Source organism: Copadichromis virginalis, linkage group LG2, assembly GCF_057382275.1.
Source record: "Copadichromis virginalis isolate Kocher_CV1m ecotype Utaka linkage group LG2, C_Virginalis_male_GT1.1, whole genome shotgun sequence".
Taxonomy (NCBI): Eukaryota; Metazoa; Chordata; class Actinopteri; order Cichliformes; family Cichlidae; genus Copadichromis; species Copadichromis virginalis.
The window spans coordinates 10,798,287-10,823,135 of NC_140619.1; the positions used below are offsets into that span (position 1 = coordinate 10,798,287).

At 41.3% G+C, this 24,849-nt stretch overlaps 1 protein-coding gene across 3 annotated transcripts in view; it reads right to left on the reverse strand.

Annotated features, from left to right (window-relative positions):
• LOC146717024 (transcription factor COE3) overlaps window positions 1-24,849 on the reverse strand; it is a 146,905-nt gene that overhangs the window by 45,862 nt on the left and 76,194 nt on the right. For all 3 annotated transcript variants that reach the window (XM_085471082.1, XM_085471091.1, XM_085471075.1), the window contains exons 7-8: window positions 3,407-3,488; window positions 3,208-3,325 (exon numbers count right to left, since the gene is read on the reverse strand). In XM_085471082.1, coding sequence (XP_085327208.1) covers window positions 3,208-3,325; window positions 3,407-3,488 — 200 coding nt within the window. The remainder of the gene's footprint in view (window positions 1-3,207; window positions 3,326-3,406; window positions 3,489-24,849) is intronic.

A 24,849-nucleotide genomic window follows, 5' to 3' on the forward strand; every position in this document is an offset into this window, starting at 1 on the left:
CCCGGACCGAGAGCTGTTTTATTGGGAGGACGATCTGATATTCCAGTCAGAGCATGAACGAGTCTCTCATTGTTTATTATGTGATCTCATCTATAAAGCTGCATTCAAAGACTCGATTAAACATCCCAGTTACAATTTTCTCCATTATTATCAGCGCGGTAATGACTTTCTGCCAGCAGTTACTGGCAGCGTGAGCTCACTGAGAAAGCTCTGAGTGATTTAGATAAATCTCTTATTTTACATTTTGTTTCTACATCTGCATGAAGGCCCGACGCGAGCAGAGACATCAAGATTCTGCTGTCTTTACTGAAAACTGATAAATAAACCAACCTGTGGAAAAATTCGACATAAAACCAGCTTAAGGTGCCTCCAGATCTGACAGAGAAGCACAGAAACCACCTTAAAGGACGAACAGGTGAGGCATCTGTAATGGCTAAAACGCTAAAAACGCTGTTGGCAGGTTTAATGTCGAATGTGGCAGAAATTAAACAAATTAAAAATCATGTAAGTAAACCCATATTTCTTTTATTTTTGTCAGAAGGCTGAATAAACACTCAGTTTACACTGAGGCTTTAAAGGGTCATAAGATCATTATTTACAAATTCACCCAATGCTGAAAGATTTGATTTGATTTTAAGATGTTTTTAAAGAAGCTAAAGTGAAGGGACTCCAGAGACAAAGCTTTCGGTTTCCATCACTTAAATACTGATTATCAGGCTGGACTACACTGGATTTGAGTAATCCAGGTTGGAAGCAAACGTGTCTTTCTTAAAACAGACCAGCGCCTCCCTAAATCAGAAGGAAATGGTTCAGCTTCATCTCCAGGCAAATCTCTGGATGTGTCAAGTTTCTAAGCAGGAAGCTGAAAGACTGAACTGATATTTAAAGACGCTGCTTTGGGAACCACACTTCAGGATGCTTGTTGCCCTTCTAAGGCTGCAGCACTAACTTCTTCCAGATGAAAAGACTCGGCCTCCCCAGCCCCTGAAGCCACTGCAGAGGGCTGCGGCTGTTTGCTGCTCCGAGGACTCGATTGTCACCTCCTTATTAATTTCCCCCTTTTGTCACAGCAGTAAACAAACAGTCCAGCGGGTGTGAAGGGGGGGGGTTGTGCTGGAAAGGGAACAACGGGGGGTTCAAATCAAATGAACAGAACACAAAGACGAGGAGCCGGCGGTGGAAAGTTTTATCAAGGAGACGGGAGGCTGAGAGCTGGTGACAAAGGCGGGAGCAGATGTTGGGGCTTTTTATCGTCTCTGAAAACATCCCAGGCTGGATGAGATGAAAGGCCTCGAGCTTCCCTCCGTGGGCTGAGACACAGGACCGGCTGGTAAACAACGATCCCCTTTTGGCCCCTGCAGGACGCCGTACAGTACACGCAGCATCCTCAGTGCAAACACTTGTGCTCATGAATGTTTGACTGCTGATTTGATAAACTTTCCTAAATATCCCGAGGCACTTTCACAGGTGAGGCACACAAGGATCCCAGCCTGCTGAAGGCGCTGACAGATTAGTGTCAAGAAGCGTTTGTTTTAGAGCTCTGGACGTGCCACGCGGTTGGAGACGGGCCTGCAGGACGGCACGCTCAGAAAAAGGGCAGATGCTTCTTCTTTGATCGAGTAGCCTTATCTCGACTGAAATGCCCCGAGTGTGATAAACACCACCCACCTGGTGCTGCAAGTAGGTTAAACCAAACGAGACAATTACATCACCGGCTTTTGGAAAAGTCGCAGACTTTTCCAAAGTCAGAGGAAACGGCAAAGGGAGGCATCTGAGGGGAGGACACGGTGGATGTCTGGTGCTGAATTGTTTCAGGACTCTGCTGTGTGTGCCTCGGAGGGGCGGTGTTTGGCTAAAAGTGCTGGGAGTTCATGCTGCTTTCTTGATGCCCTGTAAGATCCGCCTGCTTCCAAGTGGGTTAAAACAAGTGAAGGAACGCCATCTCTCCTGGAAACACCTCAAACTTTAACGCAAGTCAAGGGAAATTTCAGAGTGGTTTGGGAGGTGTCAGAGGACTTTTTACTGTTTAAGGAGGAAGAGCGGCGTAAGAACGCCGGCTTGTCGACTTTTCTGTCACCGACAGTCACCTGACACTTCCAGCGCCCCGTACGGTGAGCCCCACGAGTTTGGCGTTCAAAGTGAGTTTTAACAAGTGAAGGAGTTACACCATCTCTCCTGGCAAAGCCTCACATCTTTAACAGAGTCGAGGGAAACAGCAAAGTGAGGTAGTTTGATGTATGAGAGGAAACGCACTGGCTCACTGCTCTGAAAAAACCTCAGGCTTTCTGTTACCCAGACGAGTTGCCAAATGGGACAAGACAAAGTGCCTAAAGAGCTGTAGACAGTAACAGGAGGTTAATGTGAACCTGTTTAGGTTGACTTGTAGGACTTGCAGGTAACCCCACCCACCTGCTGCTCCAAGGCCTAAAACTTTAACCAGGACGACGTTAAAAGAAAAACAGGTTTTTGATTTGTTCCAACTGACTCGTGTCAAAATGCTCTGACAGAATATAACAGGATGTGATTGGTGGGCTTCCTCGGTGAGCACAAATGAAATATCTTTTACTGATTCTGCCCAGAAAACCTGCTACAGCTTTGGTTAAGCCCCTCCCTCCTGGCACTCCAAGTAGGTCGAATCAAGCGAGAGCCTTATGTCATCGGGTTTTATTAGAGTGGGGACAGGGCAAAGTGGCGTTAAAGTTTACAACTTCAGAGGATATGTTGCCGCTGAGCTCCAGCTCTCAGAGTCGAGTTTCACTGTGTGAAGTTTATACGCAGATGATGCATTTTATTTGGTCGCCTTGGAAGGTGGAAGAACGGAGCGTTTGTTCGCCGTGCCCCGGAGGAACGCAACGTCCAGCAGGACACTGAGCCGGCAGAGAGTTTCATACAGGCCTGACGCTTAATAAACAACAACCAAATGTAAGCAGGAAGACCAGATTAACCTGTGAGCTGCTTATCCTCTCACCTTGTTCCAAAGAGCCAGAAACCTGCAGTCTGCTGGAGAAACCGATCCCAACCTCAGAGTTTTTTGTACTTTTTTAACAGCTGCAGTCTATTACTGACTAAACACAACTGCAGCTGAACCTTCTACACATCTTCTGATCGACATGACCGACAGAATGAGTCCTACGAGTCCTACAAACCTCTGACAAAAGCTTATGAACACCCTGCTCAATAATTTGATCTGTTTGAGTCACATCTTACCTTCAGAGGGGTCCAGTCGTCGGGCTCGGCGGCCATGTTTGGAGTTGTTGTGGACGAACATGTTGTCTGACACGGCCAGCACGTGACCATCCACGTTGACTGTAGTGGACACCACCACCTGTTGTGGACACAGCCCTCAGGGTTATTTTGGATTTTTAATTTTTCATGAAAGATAACTGCTTCCCTGCTGGACTTTTACCTGGAACCTCCTCATGTCTCTCGGGTTTCCTGCATTTTTCAAACAGTTCTGATTGCACTTGAGGAAGAACTTCAGGAAGAATCTGAAAGATGTGTAGACAAAACAGGAAAAAAAAAGAGAAATACGATTAGTTTCATTTGAACTGCTGCTCAAAATGGACGAGAACCAGAACACAGGCACAGTTTGAGAATCAGAGGAAGCCGGGCTCAGTTACTCTGCAGGACGCTCATTTGCATCAGGAGGAGTTTTACCAGCGTCAGTCCAAATAAACTTATATGGCTACGTAAAATGTTAAACTGCATGCAGAAGCTAAAATCACACACATTTATTTAACAACCGCACAGATTTGCTACATCTTCCTGTGAAAGGCTGAGAGGACGGAGCCTGTCTCAGGGCTGAATGTGTTGCTGTTTCTTCGTGTCGGGTCACATATCGCCTCTTTATCTGAGCAGCAGATAAAATTACAATTCTGCAGCGGAGTCTTGATAAAGGCGGTCGACACTTCCTGCAGACTTATGGCGTCTCATTAGGGCCCGCCTTTTGATTTTCCTTCCTGCGCGCCCGATCTCTCGCTCGCCGCGCGTTGATTTACGGCGATTTTTACGGCAGCAGAGGAGTATTGATTGGAAATGGATATCAATGAGGATGGGCGGTAATAACCAGCAGCTTTGGAGGAGGACGGTGAAGGGAGGGGGAGGGGGGGTCAGAATGGATTGCCACCTTAATGCATTTCCCACTGCCTTGTAATCTGTGCACATCCATCTCTCGGACCATAAGCCCCTCCACCCCGTTCTCATGGTGCGCTTCCTTTTTAATTGCCACATTATCACAATAATAATCCGGGCAGTTAACAAGCGGCAAGGTCGCAGACAGACATGTCACATTAACCAGGGGATAACCTCGGCAGAATACCCACACCCCATCTTTTTCACCTCCTCCTCCTTATTCTGCTGCCTTAGCAAAGCATGCTGGGAGTGCATGAGGAGCTGTGGGGGTGCGGGAGTGGGGGCTGTGCGAGGTCGGCATCGATTTCCACCTTAATAAGACAGTAACAATATCTTTAAAAACACACAGCGGGCGCTCAGCCTGTTTCACTGTTCTGTGCAGTCTGACGGCGTTTTTACACTTCTAATCAAATTTGGACCAAAAACGTTGTTTAGCTGCTCGTTAATGATGGAACTAAGACATATTTGATAACTTTATCAGTGGATGTATGCTAGAGGCTGTTTGTACTCGCAGGACTTCCACCTTAACTCCTGATTCTCGATAATTATGTTTTTACACCGTAAACACTCTTAAACTCGACCCCTTTTCATTAAACTCTTTCATGTTTTTACAACTTAAAACAGCCGTTTCACCCAGAGGGGACTTCTTCCCCCTCATCCGGTTTATTTCAAAAGCTTTGTCCTTTTTTATTTACTTTATAACGGCCCCCATTAGAGACATAGAAACTGAACAAGATCCAGAATCCGAGCGGAGACGAGCGCCGCGGCAGCTGCACCGTAACAGCTCGTAATGACATAAGATTCCAACATAAACTTTGATTACTGAAGCACACACTCTTTAACCATCGCTCCTTTTATTCATTTCTACCTGTGTTCACAAACCCTGTAAAAACATGCCACACATTTATGCGCAACAAGTCAGATTTTTATAAATAAATGGGCTGTGTGCTCCTTTAAACATGCTTCAAATTCTTTTAAAATTGAGGTGTTTCTCAAAGATATTTCAAAGCTTCGAGATTGGATTTAAAATCTGTTCACCATAGAGATATATAACATCCGTATGTTCCTCATATAAATTATTTGTGTCCCTAGATTTAACAGACAAATTATATTTCTGTAAGAAAGCAAAGGCCCGTTTCCTCTTGTTGTAAACACAGTTGTGCGCATGTTGCAGAAGGATTTCACACGGCTGCTTGCTGCCTGCACGCTGTCCTAAAGCAGTGTTTGGGTACTTGATCTTCATCAGGAAGTGGCTGCACTCCTGCAGCCAATCACATTCCTCAGATGCCATCCAAGGTCTGAACAGCAAATATCATTTAGGTGTAGATAATAAATAAAGTCAGAAATAGAAACACTTTACATGGAAACAATCAAATGTAATCCTCAAAATTTTGGGGTGAACTAAGCCTTTCAAAGAGACACAGCGAGGAGGCAGAGGGAGGCGGCGAGCTGTGTGTGTGTGTGTGTGTGTGTGTGTGTGTGTGTGTGTGTGTGTGTGTATTGACTGAAAGCTGATCTGCTGCTCTGGAGGCTCTAATGCCCTTTATGGCAGTGAACAGAATAATATGGAGCTCCATTCAGATGATACTGAGTCCTTCAGAGAGCTGATATGGATCGATACGGATTGAATTAAAACGCAGCTGGAGACAAGACCAGGGGCACACACACACACACACACACACACACACACACACACACTACACACTCACCCAATATACACAATGGAATACACACAATCATACAGTATATACTGTGTACACACCAACAATATTCCAGTGCAGGCACATCTAATTTCAACCACACTGGCACTTAAAGCACACACAGACACACACACACACACACACACACACACATTTTTTTAAATATCTGCACATGTCGACATACTGCACCCACTATTTTTGTGTAGAATCAGAACAAAGGAAGGAGTCCAAACGTAAACGTAGAACGGCCACAACATTAAAACCACTGACAGCTCGGGCATCTGGTTACAGGTCAGCGTTCTGCTGATGATGATACCCCCAACCACCACCCTCGCTGTTCTCCACCAGTGAATCAACCCGCCCCACATCATAAAAGCTGCTGAGGAACCTCCCAGACCCTGACCGGATCCGCACAGGTGGACCGGCACGATCCCAGCCAGGTGTTTGAATTCTGGGAGCGGTTCTGCAGACAGGTGTGGCTAATTGACCCTCACCGGGGTGGAGGCGCTGAAAGCTCTGTGGCTCTGAAAAGTACAGTGGCCCACCGGTGGTTTAACCCACCAGGTTATATCATCAGTGCCCAACAGTACGGTGTGGAAGGGTGGCTGTGCATACTATTTAATGTGTAAATCTGACCGGCAAGTGAAAGTAAAACGGAAAGAAACAGGGCTAATGAACCTCTTATGACACAGCTGCAGCGTATCGGCCTCTGAAACAGAGCCATGATCTCTTGGTGGCCTCTGCTTCTGCAGGTCGTATCCAAGTTACACCAAAAGCACCTCGCATGTGGACATCACAGGCTTCTAGTTGTAGTCCTCTCCCAGTTTGACCAGCAGCCTCCCCGAGCTGTCGAGAGGGAGCTGCCCTTAAACGGCCCTAAAGAAGCCCCACAGGGCAGGTCCTGCAGTCGGAGCACACATAGACATGATAAAACTGACCTCGAGTTCCTACAGTGGAAAACAGCCCGCTGTTACCTGCTTCCTGATTGGCAGTTAACCAGGCTGATATTCGCAGTACTCGAGTATTATAACCTGACATGGAGGAAGCAGTTTTCACCTGGATCGCTTCCTTTTTTTTTTCCCACTGAAACCAGATGAAAGTCTGAGGATTAGGTCGACAGCACTGCAGGTGAGAGGACGAGGAGACAGTGAAGGAGCGCCGCTCTCCTCCCTGAAAACGTATTAAAACACAATAAATAATGAAGCGAAGCGTGCAGGCGGAGCTCCGTCATTAGCCCGCCCGACTCCTTCTTCTACTCCTTCTTCTCGGGCTCTTAAAAAGGAGGTAAAGATAATGAGAGAGACGGAGTCTGCTGGTGTAAGCTGTCACCTCATTACACCGACCGACAATCAATTATAGCAGGACGGAGAGCGGAGCGTAATGCAGCTCTGAAATCAGTGCTGCCCTTCAGGAGAGCACAGCCTGGCAGGCGGCGTGGAGGGAATACACAGCAGCAGTTGTGTTCAACATGATATTAAAGTCAAAAAAGATTTCCCCTCCTAGGAACTAAAGCTAAATCACAAACCTGGTTCTCCCCTGTGGGAATATTAAACACCATCCACCAGACCGTTCCCATTATTCCCGTCACACGGAGCGGCAGCACCCGGGAAACACGCGGCTTTAAAGTGGACGTCAGGTTACATCAGTGTGGATTCAGGTGGACGGGTAACAAAATATATATAAAGGTTTCTGTGTCCTTCCCACCTGCTGCTTGAACCTTCTGTTTGAGAGGGGCAGCGAATCAGAAGAAAGCTGTTAAAAGGGCAGTTTTTTTTTCTCACTTTGTGGTCTTTAAAACCATGTCGTGTCCTTTGGGCTCCTTTTTTGTCTCTTTGAAGCCAATTTACGTCTTTAAAGTCGGCCTGTGTGTGTCATTGTGGTCGTTTTGTTTGTCTTAAGTAATTTTGTGTCCTTTAAATTTTCTTTTTGATCCCGTTTTCTCTCTTTGTGGTTGTTTTGTGTCCTTTGGGATTTTGCCTTATTTAGTTTCTCTCTACAGTTATTTCAAGTCTATTTGAAGGCTTTCATTGACCTTGTGTCTTTCCGTAAAGTCCTTTTTTGTGTCATTTTGAAGTCGTTTTATCTCTCTCTGCATTATTTCTTGTGGTTTTGTGTTTCTCCATCTCGATTTCTGGTTATTATTCAATTCTGTTTCATTGCTTTGGTTCTAATTGCTCTTGTTTTCATCTTGTTGAATCCATTTTACAGTTCAGCGCCGTTGTTTTGTGCGTCGTTGTCGTCTTTGTAGTAATTTTTCTCTTTTTAAAGCCATTTTGTGGTTCTCCGCGGTTGTTTGATGACCTTCTGTATCTCGGTTTATATATATACATTCTGTTTTTGGTCACTTATTCATTAGTTTCTGGTTATTTCTAGTCATTTTCAGTCATCCCTGGGTGACCTCTGACCTCTAGGCCCTCGATGTTTATGTGGTAGCTGCAGAAAGTCCTGAAACCTTCCTGTGAGTGGTCAATCGCTGCTGAGGCCTTTAATTCTGAATGGAAGAAGGAAAGTGACCGCGGCTGGTGTAATTGTTCCAGTGGAGCGCCTTTAAAGCTAAATTAGCTCACATCGGGGGGGGGCGTCGGTCTGACTTCAGCATTTTCGCCGGCTACTCTAGATGATGTCAACCCCGACCACACCCAGTGCACTATGGGAAGCAATTATGTCAGGCTCAGATTACAAGGCCCTGATGAACACACACACAGTTCAAATGAACACACACACACTCTGAGGGCTGAGCAAGGATGCTCTCTCTCTCTGTCTCTCTCTCACACACACACACACACACACACACACACACACACACACACACACACACACACACACACACACACACACACACAGCCCTCCCTGGAGTGTCTCACTTATTACGTTAGGCAAGAAAGAAAAAGAAGCAGAAAAAAAAATCAATATTTCAGCAGGAGTATTTTTAAAAGCTGCCGTGCTGCTGATCCTGCAGCCACCGCCGCCGCTCGCCCTCACAGTTTGATGCTCTCTGAGAAGCCACCACGCCACCCGCCGCTGCAGGTTTACCACCTGACCGCCCGGCGAGTCTGGGCCAGCACGCCGCCGCCTTCGCCACCAGCTCCAGCTCATCTTACGGGTGACAAAACTGAAACGAAACACAAAGCCAAGCGTGGCGAGCCGGGGCTGCCGGCGAGCTAACAGCAATCCGTCCTGGTTAACCCGCTAACCGCCTCGCCGTCACATCTCATTTGTTTGCAGCTAACGAACAAACCGTGGAGGATCTGCAGCTGAAAAACAAAAGCGAGAAAATAAGAAGGAGAAGCTGGGAGGCAGCTTGAGCTACAAAAACATCAGAAGGAGAGGAAGAAGAAGGGCCGCCTCATTAGAAGGTCGAGTAAAGTCTAATATTGACTCTGCCGTGTTGTTGAAACGCCCTCTTCAAATAATTACTGAGGAATTCAGATGATGCTCCTCTGCAGCTAATTAGGATATGAAACAAGAGCAGCTTCATGCCCATTACCATTACATGATGATTCACTGGCCTCAGCACCAGCCTCAGTGTGTGTGTGTGTGTGTGTGTGTCTTTGCTTTTGTCTGGCCTTATTACAGCACATGAGCGAGCAGTGTGTGTGTGTGTGGGTGTGTGTGGATGAGGGCCCTCCTTGGCTCTGCTACACGCCATCAATAATTCACAAGCCAAGATGGCAATTACAGGACCATGTACAATCAAACTAAATATTTGATGAGGCACTAAAACAGTCCCTGGAACAGATCTGCCTCTGTCTCACTCACACGCGCACACACACACACACACACACACACACACACACACACACACACACACACACAGCCTCTCTACTGTCTATTGTCACAACACATTAGGTCCTCGGTCCCTTAGTCCCCAGACTTTGTCTTGATGCGCAAAAGCAGTTTATTCTGCTAAAAGAGCCTCGCGCAATTCATTTGTTCCGTCTGAAATATTGAGTGCCGCCATTATGCATTCTGGGAGGAGGCGGCAGTGGCGGCGGCGGAACGTCATCCGGCCGCCCCCTCTTTTTTTTTTTTTTTGGCTCCAAATGAAGCAACAGTAAGAGAGGAGCGCGTCACGTTAAATATGTGAACGTAATCAATCTGAATCAATCACAATAATAAAAAAAGAAAGCGATGCTCCCATCCCCGCCTCTTCCTCCCCCTCTGTGACCGGAGGGAAGTTTTTCTTCATTTAAAAATAAAGTGGCACAAAATCCATCGCTCCAAAAGGCTGGAAACATGATGACTCCATTGCAAGGATCAAAAGCCAAAATCTAAAAACACATGAAGAAGTTCATCTGCAGGGAGGAAGATTTTTCAGACGCTAATTGCTCTAAACTTCTCTGACCCTGATACGGTTGTTACAACAGACCGGTAACGATATCTAAATATGAAACACGTCCACACTTTAGCTAACACTGTCCCAACAATATCTTACACAACACCAGAAAACAGAATTTCACTTTATTTGAGATTTTATAACTTTTTTCTCACCAAAAACGCTAGTCTGAAATGATGCTAACGTTTAGCTAAACCAAGAAATGCAAGAACTTTAGCCAAAAAACTTTCACCTTATCCAAACTTTGAGGTAACAATACCCTAACATCTTCCAAACGTTATGCTAACAGTAAACTAAAATGTAATAATAACCTTACTCTAACCTTATCCTCGCTATGTAGTAGTTTTACCCAAAGCTTACTCTAAAATGATGCTAACATTAGCCTAAATGAAACGCTGTAACACATTTACCCAAGACCTTTCCTCACATTATCTTCATAGCAACTTAAAACAAACGTTATACTCTAACATTAGAGTAAAATTATTCTATCCTTACCCCCAACCTTATACTAACTTTATAATAACCAAAAACCAATTCTAATATCTTGCTAACTTATTTAAAACATTATATTAACCCTACCTTAATAGTATCCTAACCTTGCCCGATTAATGATACTGCAGTAATGTTATCCTAACCTTACCAAAACCTTATCCTAACAGGATACTGACCTTATAGGCTTACCAGACTAACTTTAGTCTAACCTTATCCAAACTTTGAAACAACTTAAGCCAAACCTTTTTCTAACATTGTTGAAAACAAATATTACAATAAACTTAAAATTAAACTTGTCATCCCATTAAGCTTGCTAAACCAACCTTATTGTAACATTATATTAACTCCTTCATAACCTTGTTTCATTAGTCTCACTTTACTCATCCTAATTTCATATCAAAACATTTTTCCAGCAATACGCTGACAGTAACGTAAGCCAAACACTGCAATAACCCTTACCATAACATTATCCTGCCCTTAATCTGATTAAACTAACTTTATCCTAATGTTACATGAATCTCACCAGAACCCTATTTTACCATCACACTGCCGTCCTACCGTCCCATTAAATCTAACCTTACACTAATAAATAATAACCAACATTACATTGTGCTGACAGTTAGACTCATTTATTCGTTTTTCTAATTTCCTCTATGTTAACATACAGATTATGATAATAATGATCGCTTTTGTGAGTTTGTTTAACCATCATGATCCCGTAGTTTGAATCTAAAACTACAAAAATATATATTTAAAATGCACCATCTCTATGTAACAGCCCATCAGTAAACAAGAACATGTGATTGGATCAAAGCAAGTATCTACAGCGCCCCCTAGTGTGGAGGCCTGTGGCGATAATAGAAGACGCTATAATTTATTTATTTTTTTAAACTTTTGTGACAGTAAACAGCTCAGAACGGATATTCAGAGGCCTGGATGTAAGAGGCTGAATAAGGAGTCTTGTTTGTACGGGAGTCATGTTGGAGCCAACGGGAACACAGCAGAGATGTTTTAACATGAAAGTGTTGTAGATTCTTCCTGTTCGTGTTCTGTTGTTTCCTGCTAGCTGGAGGTTAAATACGTGTGTGTGTGTGTGTGTGTGTGTGTGTGTGTGTGTGTGTGTGTGTGTGTGTGTGTGTGTGTGTGTGTGTGTGTGTGTGTACAAATGTTTTGGAGAGATGTTGTGTATGTACTGGAAAAAAAAACCCTGCTGAGTTCCTGGAGCACAGAGACAAACAGAACATCCCATAATTATTTCATACTGCCTGAGAGAGACAGACAGAGAGTAAACCAGTGTTTCCTTGCAGCATACACTCTGCAAAAACATCTCATATCTTGTCATATAAGAATAAGTTGTTTCACACAGCCATGTTTTCTTCACTTCAGATATGCACCATCATCTTAACCTTATTCTAAGATTACACTAACACTATGTCAAGCCACACTAACTTCTAATTAAACCTAATGTTAAAATTATTATCTGGTGTGTTTGCAGAAGCAGCACTCTCCAGCTGCTCTCAAAGTTTTCTTACAGCATCCACAAAGATGCGATGCTGGTCTAACAGTGAATAAGTCAAAGTGTGAATCCAAATACACCAATCCAACAACACCAAAAATAAACAGAGTAAAACTACAGAACTACCTAACCAGTCGCTGCACCAGTAGACTAAAAACAGCCCTGTTTTTATGAGGACAAATTCCACTTTTTATGAATGGAGTCTTGTGAAGTCCAAAGACTATCACCCACTTGAACTCATACTGATTCCTTTAGTTGTATAAAATCGTCTTAGGGGGTTGAGCCTAATAATTCCTGCTGCAGGAAACACAGCAGCTATGGTTCAGGACCTTATATAACCCCACTTCAAGGAAACTGAACTCTCTTTAACACCTTCAGTTTCCTGAAAGTTCCTGACTGGAAAACCAACTGCTTTTAAATATAAATTATGCTATTTTATATATACATATAGTGTATTACCATTACACTAACCAGAAATTAACCTTATTCACACCTTATATTATAACCTGTAAGATTAAATTAACCTTATGGTAATATTATCCTAGCATCAAACTAAGTGTACTCCAATCTTGAACCAGTTCTTCACCCACTGATTTATTGACCTTGTGGGGATTCGGTCTTTGTCCCCATAAGAAAGCGAGAGTCCTCACATAGTGACCCAATGATCATGTCCACACAACGACAGGAACACCAGCACATACTCACTCCCCCACACTGAACTCAGGTTACTCCCCAGCTGTATTTTGGCAGCGTTGTCATGACGATCAGCATATTTGTCTCTGCAATTGAAAAATCATCTGTGTGACGCAACACTGCAGCCAGTGTGTGTGTGTGTGTGTGTGTTTGTGTGTGACATCAGGACATAAATATGAGCTGGAAAAGTGAGAAATTCAGAGGAAAAACAACCACGTCCTCATAAGCATGAAATCTCACACACACACATGTAAGCCTTTTTAACTCACACCCAGACACACAAACTTGGCATAAAACACACACTCAACATTTTAAAGCAAAAACTGTAACACTAAGGTTAAAGCTAGACTCATCTGATCCGTGAGTTTTCCCTGTGAGACACTAAAATATGAGTGGATCTTACATTTTTCCCTACATTGCAAACCCTCACCCGCAGCTAAACACGCAAAAATCTAATCACCGTCTAATTTTAATGTGAACGAATCGTCTATTTTTCAAATCATAAAAACATGCAAATAAACCTTTTAGATGTTGTTAAAAACAACAATGAAGTAAGCATTTAAACAAAAGATCTTTTGTTTAAAAACTTGTAATTTTTATGACTGGGTCAAAACTAGATGGAGAGATAATCAGAAACCAAAAAGCAAAATTTTCTAAGTACAATTAAATAAAGTTAAAGCTGACTGAAATGCAGAGGATGTCCAAACATCAATCATCATCTGCATGTTTCCATTGATTTGTCCACCCCAGCACACCTACAAATCCAATCTAATCAACCTGCCTCTGCTCCTCCATGTATCCACACTGCGATATGGCCAACCCAGTGTCCCCCATCACCCAGATTCCCTCTGGGAATCCTGGGAGTTGTAGTTTACGGCAGTACATGACGAGCAGTACATTGCATGTGTACGGGTTTGTACCATATTGCTAGGCAGAGTGCACGTTGAGAGAACAGCTGCCACCAGATAAACATCCACAGATGATGCAAACAGTGAGAAATATGCCAGAACAGGCCTGGAAACAGTTTGGGAACCACCTGGAAGAAACTGGACAGAACCTGGAAGCCTAGAAGCTGTTGGCTTTCTCACGGAGGTTACAGTGAGGGGTCTGCTCTGCTAAATTAAAAAAAAAGAAATACTCTGTAGATTTAAACAGAGAGCCGCATTCTGTCTTTTTAGATATGAAAATATAATTGTTGGCTCTCAAACTGAAATCCATCAAACTCCAGGCAACCTTCAAGGGTCTTGCAGGGATTTCCAGGGGCAAAATAGAGTTATACATTATTTTACTTCTGCTAAAATGACCCCCACTAAAGTAACTCAGATTACAATATATTACAGTTTCCAAGCTTAAGAAAAGACTTTCCATTGAAAAACAATGTAATCACTAGTGTAGCTTATGCTCTTATGCTACGTTAGCAATGCTATTTATCTCAGGTTTCAAGATTTATCGTTTATCAGCAAATTTACTCCAATTTTGTTTTGTTGTTAAACTCTTTCCTAAGCACTGGAGAATGTGTTGCCAGTTATTTTCTTCTTACTTTTACATTGTTTTTTACGAAATGTCTCTTTGTACTTTTAGCTGAATTAGCCAGAGTTTTAGCCCTTTTAACTTTTTGATTTTTAACTTTTAAATATGCATTTTATATATGAAGAAATATAAAACACGTTTCAGCCCTTTACATTTTGCCATCTCAAAAAGCAATCTGTTAGGCACTTTTTTATTAGCAAAAGTTAGCATTTGTTGAAAAGGTAAACGTTTAGCCAAAACTTAGCTTTAACATGTCTTGATGCATGCTCAATCATCCAGGTAAGTAAATCCTGAAAAGTTGATTCTGTTCATCTCGAAATTGCCATACTCAGGAAGCAAAAGTAGGTTCGATTATTAGCAGGTGTAGCATTTTTCAAGCTTTTTTGGGCCAAGGTAGTATTGCATTGTCGTAGGCATATTAGCATTTTCTGGTAATTTAACTTACCTCAACTTTAATTTACCCATGTTGGAGACTTCATATGCCTTGTTAGCATTAGTTAGCAAATTATTAAGAGGTTCTCCTCCCCCAAATACATAAAAATAACTGCAAACAACAATACCTGAATTACTGTTTAAACACTGAAAAATAAGTAAATAAATAAATAGTAATAATAAATTGTTTTCTAAAATCAATAGGCCTGCTCCACTCAGTGCTGATTTTGTATAGCTGACTTGACGCTTGAATTTGCTAAGCTGGACAAAACAAAAGAAAACAGTTATATAAGTCACTTGAAAAGGTCAGACTTTGAGCTCTTTATTCCTTTTGTGTGTAGCTTTTGAAAAACTTTCAGCAGAATTTGGTCTGAAAACAAATTCCAGGAGGCCACAGTGGTTAAAATGGTTTAATAAAAAGGTCAGCAGCTGAAATCTTCACATTCAATGCTCTGGGACTCTAATCAATTCTGGGCCTCAATTCTAGCTTGTATATTTATTTACTCTGAACTACAACGATGAGCTTTAATTTTAAATGAAAAGCATGTATTTGGACTTCATGTGCTGTTATTTATTTTATGTTATATTTTGTTTTTAGGTGTTCTAAATTATAAAGTATCTGTTTAAATCCAGCAGAATCCCTGGTATCGCTACTATCATGTGAAATCCTCATAGCAGCAGTGTTGCACGTTTTTCAAGTTGGACTGAAAGATTTTTTTAATTCTCTCAGGGCCGAGAGGATCCTTCAACTTCTCATCTGATGAAATCCTCCTAAAACCCAGCAGATAAACTCCAAACTGCCTCAAGGTAAAAGTAAAAACAGAAAAAAAGGACTAATTTCTTTCCTGAAAAGTTTGACATTTTGCAGAGGTTTGACAAAAATTTCATCACAGCCAAAAAGGTTTGTGGCTAAAAGGTATCTCGGCAGCTGAACTCAGCAGCAGCATTTGTGTTAAAGCCTCCAAAGGTGAAGTCAAACCTCCAAATACCAAAGATCACATTATGAAAACATCAAGAAGACGGGATGTAAATCGCTGAAGTGAGGCCGACCTTCAGGGAAAACAAACTCTGTTTCCAGACATAAAAGCTCAATGAGTTCACGACCTGTGGACTCGTCTCTGACCTGAGAATCCCAAACTGATGCCTTCAGTTTGTTCTCATTACTCAGAGCTGCAAACAAGCAAAGTAATGGCCTCGAGGTTGAGCAGCAGCAGTGGAAGGATGGCTGAAGAGGGCAAAGGGCATAGGTCCAGAGGAGGCTTGGCTTGAAATCAAATGAATAAAATGATTATCAAACCAAATAAAAATAGAGATCGAGGCAACAAGATTTTAAAACAACTGCAGAAATGCAGTTGTTTTACTGTAAAGAGACCGCAAACTTTACAGATGCAGACCATATTTCCTCAACACATTTTAGTATAAAGCATCACCTTGATTGGCTGGTTGAAATCAGTACATTTGGTACTCAACACTTCCTTTATCCTGTTTCACATTAAGAGCTCCCTTAACAGAGCTTTTATTGTGAAACATTTATTAGGCACAGGCTGCATGAATATATTCACTGAATTCACACTGCTTGTGGAAACACAGTAAAGAGATGTGAGACACAACTACACTTAGAGAATGACTACAGGCAGCTGCAAAACCACTGCAAAGCTTCATAAAAACTGCTTCTCCGTCACAGAGAGCAGTGAAAGTCACAAAGAAAAAAGATACGTCTAAGAGCTAATGAGACAAACAGGAACCAAACAATAAAACACCACAAAGATAAAAACAACTGTATATAATACACAGGTCAACAACAACAAGTACAACTTCAGAGATGCCAAACAGCCACAAAAACACAAGCTAAATAAAAATACCACAAATAAACAAATCTACAAAGAGATGCTCGAATTAACCTCAACAAAGTATAAAACAACACATTTTTAAATAAGATCTGATCAGCGATTGATTTAATAGGCTCGATGAACCTATTTCTTATTTAGCACACAAACACACTGAGATAATAAGAACTACAACTATGGGAGTCGACTGACAGTCAACTTTACTCTCAAAATGAAGTATTTTGGATACAATTATATACAAATATATACATTTTACTTCATAAAACTGATTGTTAGGAACATCGCTAAATAAAACCTGTTTTCCCGAGAGCCTTTAAGATGCTGGCGTTTACACTCATCTACTCAGGAGTCTATATTTAGGATTTTGTTTGCGTTGTGCAGAAAATGCTCCAGTGCTGCTTTTACAAAGAGTTCAATCTTTAAAAATGTAAAGTTGCTTGTTTCTTTATGGCTATAGTCCTTGTTCTTTCTCATTTAATTCCAATTACAATCAAAATGTTGTACACTGTCACTGTCAGTGCTCTGGCTTTTCCACCATAATAATAAATAATATTTTATAAGAAAAAGAAGGAAGTATGAACAAAATAAATGATAATTACATATTCAGTAAAGGTCAAAAATAAGATTCCTGGACAGGATTTGTACTTAATGATGCTTCATATAAATCCCTTTTCTATCGTTTAACAGGTTGTATCACTGCATATGGTGATGTAGTGAATGCTAAAGAAAACATATTTTACGAACGTAAAACATTAATTAAAATCACTAGAGTGTGTGTGTGTCTGTCTGTATCTTAAATGTGAAGCAATAATTAAATCATGTTGTACATATTAAGAATTTACTGCGCAGGCAGGCGTGAGCAACTAGTGTTAAATGAATCATAAAACTGGGGAGGAATATTTTTTTTCTTTTAAATAAATGAGGCTGAAGTGCTCTGAGAAAACATCGCACCGAGGGGAACTAACCTTTAACTACATGTAACAGCAAAACAGAAGTACAGTAGAAGGTCGACATTTATTTTACTAAAAAAACAACCTTTAACCATCATCTGCAGCTCACTGTTACAGTTCTATTCCAGTGTTAACGCTCGTGTATTTGACCTGGACTGTCCTGCTCATTTCCACAATTATATTTTTATTCTTGGACTCCACTAAAACACTTTTGCATAATTCACAGTTGAAAAATAATTATTCATAATCCTATGCTGGTCTTTTGTGCAGCCCCTGTGTTCATCCTCTGTTGTAAATAAGCTGTTTTAGCTCCAGTCTCTGTTGTTTGTTAGTTTGTAGTTAATATTAATATTTTTATTTGGTTTGGGATTAATAGCTTAAAATGGATACCAGTAGACCGGAACGTGAACGAAATATTTTAAAATCCCAAATTAAAATCCCAACAGCTAACTACATGCTGAAGTAAGTCACTATAATTAAAGTTAATTTACTACCATTAAATTGCATTTTGCAATTGCACAACAATAGGATGTGCAAAACATCCTATTGTTGTGCAACTCTCCCAATTGTGTATATTTACTCTTGTGTTTGTTGTTTGTTATAAATATTGAGAGAGCTAGAACACAGAATTGTGAATACATAATGACAATAAAGAATCTTTAATCTTAAATCATCAACCAAAAAGTGTTCATAATGTACTTTAAGATCAAAGTTAGCTGGATTACCAAATATGAGTTATTTTTAAATTACATTCAAATATTCAAAAATTACATTATAAACGTTGTTAGCATCACATTAGCATTGTTAGCACAATGACATAGTCGCATTTGTTATTAACCTCATTGCTTTGTAAAAGCAACAACTGGTATATTAGCACTTGCTACTGACCAACGTCATATTATTTTAGTAACTCTTAGTTACATAGTAACTCTTAACAACTTTAATTTTAATTAGCATGATTACACAATAATAATTTTTTAAATAATTTTTTTGCTAATTGGAAACTAATTTTATGACCAAGACATAATATAATTTTTCGTTTACTTTAGTTTATTTGTATTTTGTCGTATTTGTACAGTAAGAGAGAATTTACTTTGTTAGCATGTTAGCATCTATTTGAAATGGAATGCATTCCACAAATATAAACGCTACTATACTACATTAATATACAGTTTTAACTATAATCTTCTCTTCTTGCAGTAATCAAATAAATCAAATTTATAAACACTGTCTTAAAGTCTGAACTCTTCATCACACTTTCTTTAATCACTTAGTTAGTGCTAGCAACACATCAAGATCACACACTGATATTGATAAACATCATTTCATTACCCAGCTGATACAGATGTTCAGTGTTAGAGCTTTCCTACAGTTATCATGACCGCCATTCACAAATAGAGGTTCATTACAGTGGGAACAAGAAAATCATAGCAGTCTACATGCAGCACCAGTTATCCCAGTACGCCTCCTGATCCCAGTTGTCCATCAGTCTGATCCAGTCTGCCTAAAGTCAGACTTTTCGGGTTATTTATGTGATCAGGCGGTAGCAGATTTATCTCTCACTTATCAGCTTGACAAATGTTTCTCTTTATATCCATTACTATTCCAAACAGGCTTCGCAGCTCGTACAACTGCTGAGGTATTTAATTAAGTGTCTGACTGCTGATGGCTGAATGTCCAGCTTTATTGAGCCAAAATTAAAGGAAAGGAAAGAAAAAATGTGGTCATTTGAATAAACGCCCGAGGCTTGCCTTCCAACCATTTCATTTCAATATCTCTTCATGCCACTTTAACCTTTCCAGCTGCTGCCTCGACTCAGAGAGTGAAGGGAAATAAAATGTTGTTATGTGTCACCTGAGCAGGTCCAGGAATCTAAAACACTCACTAATTACTAACACTGAGTACAAACTGTGTGTATTTATTTATTTATTTTAAATCTGAGTTCCAGCCATGTCTTCTCAAAGGTTTATATGTTTGAGCCAATTTAGTACAAATCATTTTCACTTCATCCCAGCTGAGCATCCATCAGATTCTCCTCTAATTTCCTCCGTCACAGGCAGCCCGTATGGAGGCCGTTCAGTTCCAATATTTGTTAAATGTATTGTTTGTAAAACACTTCACATTTGTATTTATCTACATGACCTGAAAATGTAAACAGCATTTCTGCATGTTTATTAAAATCCAATAAAAAAAAAAAATCACTCATCAGAAAGAGTGAAATCAAAATAAAACATCAAAATTTTAGAATTTTGCCACATTTAGTTCAATCAATATTTATGTTTCTCATTATAAAACTATGTTTTTAAATATTTTTAGATGAAACATTTGCAAAAATAAAAATGCAACACTTATTTATAAAGTGACACATTTTTTTGTTTTTTTGTTTTTTAAATCTCCTCATCATTTATTAATGAAATGAATTAAATTGAATTGAATAAATGTACCTTATATTTAATCTCTTAAACAGAGCTTCACAACCTTCCTAAAGGTAATGTCCATCTAACAGTATAAAGTATTTGCACCTGCACTTGTTACCATAATGAAGTACTTTTAACTTTACTCATTTAGTCTGTGAAAGTACTGAAACAAAAGTCTAAAAACACATTTGTTACTTTTCTTTGGACAGCTTTGATCGCTTAAATCATTTTAGGTTTTTTAAATTTAAGGTTAAGGTTTACCATGTTTTTTAACTTCTTGATTAATATTTAACTTCCTTTTAAATATATTACTAGGGGTGATCATAACCTATTTAATTGGACTCCAGTTAACCCCCAACTCTAAAAGTTAGCTTTATTATTTCCACAGGCACCAAAAACCCACCCGGGCTTTCATGTGTGCTGATATATTTAATCAACCTTAAGAAAATTAGTTGGCAGTGACATGATTAGAGTTTTTTTTTCAGTTTTCTATATTATTAATAAACGTCAGATCTTTAGAGCGAAACCCAATATCAGTATATGATAACATAGGCTCATTTTATTCACTGTCATGATGGTAAAAGTCACCAGTTTGGAGTCGTTGGGTCGTCTATGTTGGAGTAAGATGAACATAAATCACTCAGAACACAAGAAAGTGTGGAAATAATCTCTTTCCTGTTAATGAAATTATGTGGGCAGCAAAGACGTGCAGTAAACCTGGAGCCATGGGGGCTCTCGATGGCTGCAAACTGTAACTGGTGGTAATAATAATATCAGTATAAATATAGGGGAGTCCACACACACACATGCACACACATGCACAGGCTGATTGGTTGCTGATGAAGTGGAAGAATAATGATGCAAGCATTACAAAGTAAATGTAATTTATTCGGCTTTGAAGTCGGCATCGGCACTGAAACCACATTGGACAAATTAAACACACACTCACATCCAAAGTAACGAGTAAAGAAAAATTACACCTAATTGGCACAAACAGCTCCGAGAAAACATGTTTTTTTTTCTTCTTTCCTGCTGAATCTCCTCTGCAGATTTCAGGGTTTTTAAGCTCGCCGCTATTCTCCATCTGTTTGGCGGCGGCTCCACTCTGCTGCGCTGGGACCAGCGGTCAGCAGCAAGGTGAAGCCAGCCACACCATCTGGCCTGACCTTGGGCCGGACTCGGCCGATGGAGGCTGGAATATCTGAGGCGGCGTGGAGGGGACTGAAGTGTGTGTTTCAAAGGTGTTTTTAACCCACAGAGGAAAGCTTTTCCTTCTGCTTATCAGAAACATTTTAATTCTGCATCACAGAAGATAAACTGTTGTTGTTTGAAAACATGCGTAAATTAGCAGGTGAGGCCTCCTCTGAGCAATATGGCAGCTGCACTGACATCATTCCAAAGAAGAGTAGCAACATCTTTGTCTATAAATATCTGCGGTTCAAAGCACAGCGTGAAGTCTGTTTCTTCTCCTGACTGAAGCTTGTTGTAATCGCCGGGCGCCTCCATCCTATCTGCAGCATCTCCTGCCTGAACAAAGCCACAAGCTCCGCTGCTTAAATCTGACCTCATTCAAGCCACAACAGCACGTCAGGCGAACTGAATTTATATCACACTCAAAGTGTCCTGTTTCCACTTTCCCTGAGCGGCAGAGAGAGCGACACCTCGTCCACGTCCACCGCTTCATATTTGCTGCCTGCTGTAAGTGGATTACTGAGGGGAACGTTCCCAGTTAACGGCATCGCGACAGCACAGAGAGTGAAACATTCCTGCACGTCCTCCGCTCTGTTAAAGCCACACAGAAACACATCTCATCACCAGCAACAGGACACCAGATCCCAGGGTTTCACCCAAGAAATCAGTCCCTTTTCCCGGGAAAAATGGAGATACAGGAAGTCTGGATATCAGTGCTGAAGTGTTGGCGTGATTGAGCTACTTTGCACAGTAAAACATCTAATGTTCATCCACACACCAGGTCAACACACTGCTAATGGTTACATTTTAATTATGATATATTTCTAATTTGGGGAGAAAAAGCTAAATATTGGACTCGTCTGTGTCCATGATCTAGTAACAATTACACTTCTTCTTTCAGCTTCATGCTGTTTATTTATTCTTTACTTAAAAGAGAATCTAAATGGCTAAGGTCCAGTATGTCTGCTTCGAGCCGCCTCAAAGGTTATGCTGTAAAGTTCAGCTACAGGAGATAAAATCTGATTATTAAAAACAGACTGTTAGAAACACCTCATCCTGGTCCTGGAGGTGTAGCGGTGTGCAGTGTTACGACCCTCCACCTTCGTTCCTATTACTTCAGCCCCTGGTCTTTCTAACGACACCGGGCAGGTCACAAAAGCCAACACCTGGTCCTCCACCCTGGGTTTGAGTGAGGAGCCAACAACCCCACCCATTATGGAAACAATATTCTACGACCACAGAGCCTGTAGGATGAAAAACTTCAACAGGAAGTCAAAGGTATGAAATATCGTACCTCCAAAACATGAAAAACAGCACAGGTCATAGGTCAGACATCCTGAGGTCATGACCCCAGCTTTATGTTCCTCTAGAGATGAAGAGGATGAATTAATGTTTCAGCTCTTCAGTCTTTTAGCATCTCTTATACAGCTGAGCATCACCTCTCAACTCCTTTTATAAACAGCACAATCAGGCTAAATGTGTGTGTGTGTGCATATTTAGGTTATGATTTAGAGTGACCCCCCTGAGGAGCATAAAGCTCTTTTCTAAATTCTCTCCCTCTGTTCGCCACCTTTGCTTTTAACCGTCAAACTTCAGGTGTGGAGGAGCAGGTAGACGTTTCCTGCTCTGCTGCGAGAAAGCGAGAGCAGCGCAGAGCTGCATTTCAATTCAGCTTGATTTATATATCAGCAGCGGCCTCAGGGCGCTTTATACTGCAAGGCACAGACTCCACAGCATTACAGAGAAAACTCCGGTAATTAAAGGATGAGCGCATGCATGACGGTCGGTCACTGTCAGTCAGTGAAGTGTTTCACAACTCTTCTTAAACAAAAGTTTCATCTTCTTTCGTCTTTTATTTCATGTTTCACGGCTTCTATTTTTCTGTTTTCTGATAGTATTTCTACCAGGAGCCAGGAAAACGATGGAAAACAGCTGAGCAAACAGGTACCAGTTACCTGTTCACCTTAATATGGCAATCAGAAATATCATTAGCTCGCATTGGTTTAACTTTGCGTCAGCTGGTCAAACTGGGGGCTTGTGATTGGCTGAATGTAAAGTCCAGAATAAAAATTTTCAAAGGTGAAAACAGAAATCAAAAAATGGAAAAATGAATCCAGGAACACGAACAGATGTTTCGATGAAGGCTGAGAGGCAGGCAGGACTGAATATCCACACTGATCAGACACAGGCGATAGTAATCCAACAAACAGGAGGTAAACACTAAAGAAAGGAACAAGAGAAAACAGGAAACCAGGATCAAAGCGCAGCAGGACACCAAAATAAAACTCAAAATCATCACATAACCCCCGGTTATGACATCATCACTAACGGTGATCTCACGTGATCTTGTCCGATATCAGAGGATCTTCAGGTGAGAACAGGAGAGTCTGTAACTAATTTTCTAACATCACTGCTTCAGCTGACTGTTCAGACAGGCTTGTAGCATGGACCTTTACCCTTCAAAATAAAAGCATCTCAGAAATTCTTAACCCAAGGCAGCTTGAATAAAAAGGACGAACCTGTGAGCTACAGGTGTGTGAGCAAACACACACATTACTCTGTAAATAAAGTTTTACTTTGCTATTGCTGAAAATGGAGACACATGCAGCTCCCAGCGATACAGGCCATAATAATCTGATCTCTGCAATACAAGCAAGCCTCAATCAGCGAGACTCACTTTATCACAAACATCATTCATGTTCATCAGGCAGATGAGGAGGAGGAGCTTCCCTTCAGCTGCAGGTAGGAACCATGTGATCATGTGACCTGAGACTGACCTGCAGAATAAACCTGAACATCTTCCAGCTTCCTGTAAAATGACCTGACAGACGGTGACCAGGTGAAAAAAATCCCAGGAACACTGTTCGCCATTTGTACTGCTGACACACACACAGGCACACACACTGCTGACATCACAGTGACCTCACCCATCACCTCTCCATAGATCCCTGGCCCCAACGCTCTCTGTCCCCTGATCACCTGATCCCAGATCTCTTTTCTCCTGCGATCCAGCAGTGCCTCTAAACGCCTCATCAACATGTTTAATCAAATTAGGCGGCAGCCAAAAATTGACGCTTTTCATTAATTATACAGGATAACTCTAATTGCAAATTCAAATGTATTCTCTCGGAACAGAAGGTGTTCAGTAATATTTCAGGGAATTTGCATATTAAATGGGGGTCGCGCTGCATTATGTATGCTAATGTATGCGCATTGTCTTTATTTTTAACTTGCGGGCCATATGCGCGGCTGCCTGCCTGAGCAGGTGAAAACAGTCCTGAGTGTTTAATTTTGCTGAACAAACGCCACGAGGAGGCTTGTCAAGTGCTGCACGGCCCGTGTCAATCTCTGCTTGCTTCTCTCTTTTCTGTTTCCTGCTCGGCGCCGGCCTCGGCTTTGATTCGGCGCAGGAAGTGAAATGTTGCCGCTGCGGCTTCCTGTTGCGGCTCGATTTTGTTGTTTTTTGGGTTGGTTTTTTTTTTTTTTTCAGGTTGTTGTTTTCACGGCTCTTTTGGCTGCCAGCCGTCACTGATGACACTGCACCGTCAGCGCAAACAGAGGGCAGGAGTGTTACACAGCGTGAACCAAACGCACCTCGACCACCGCCACCGCAG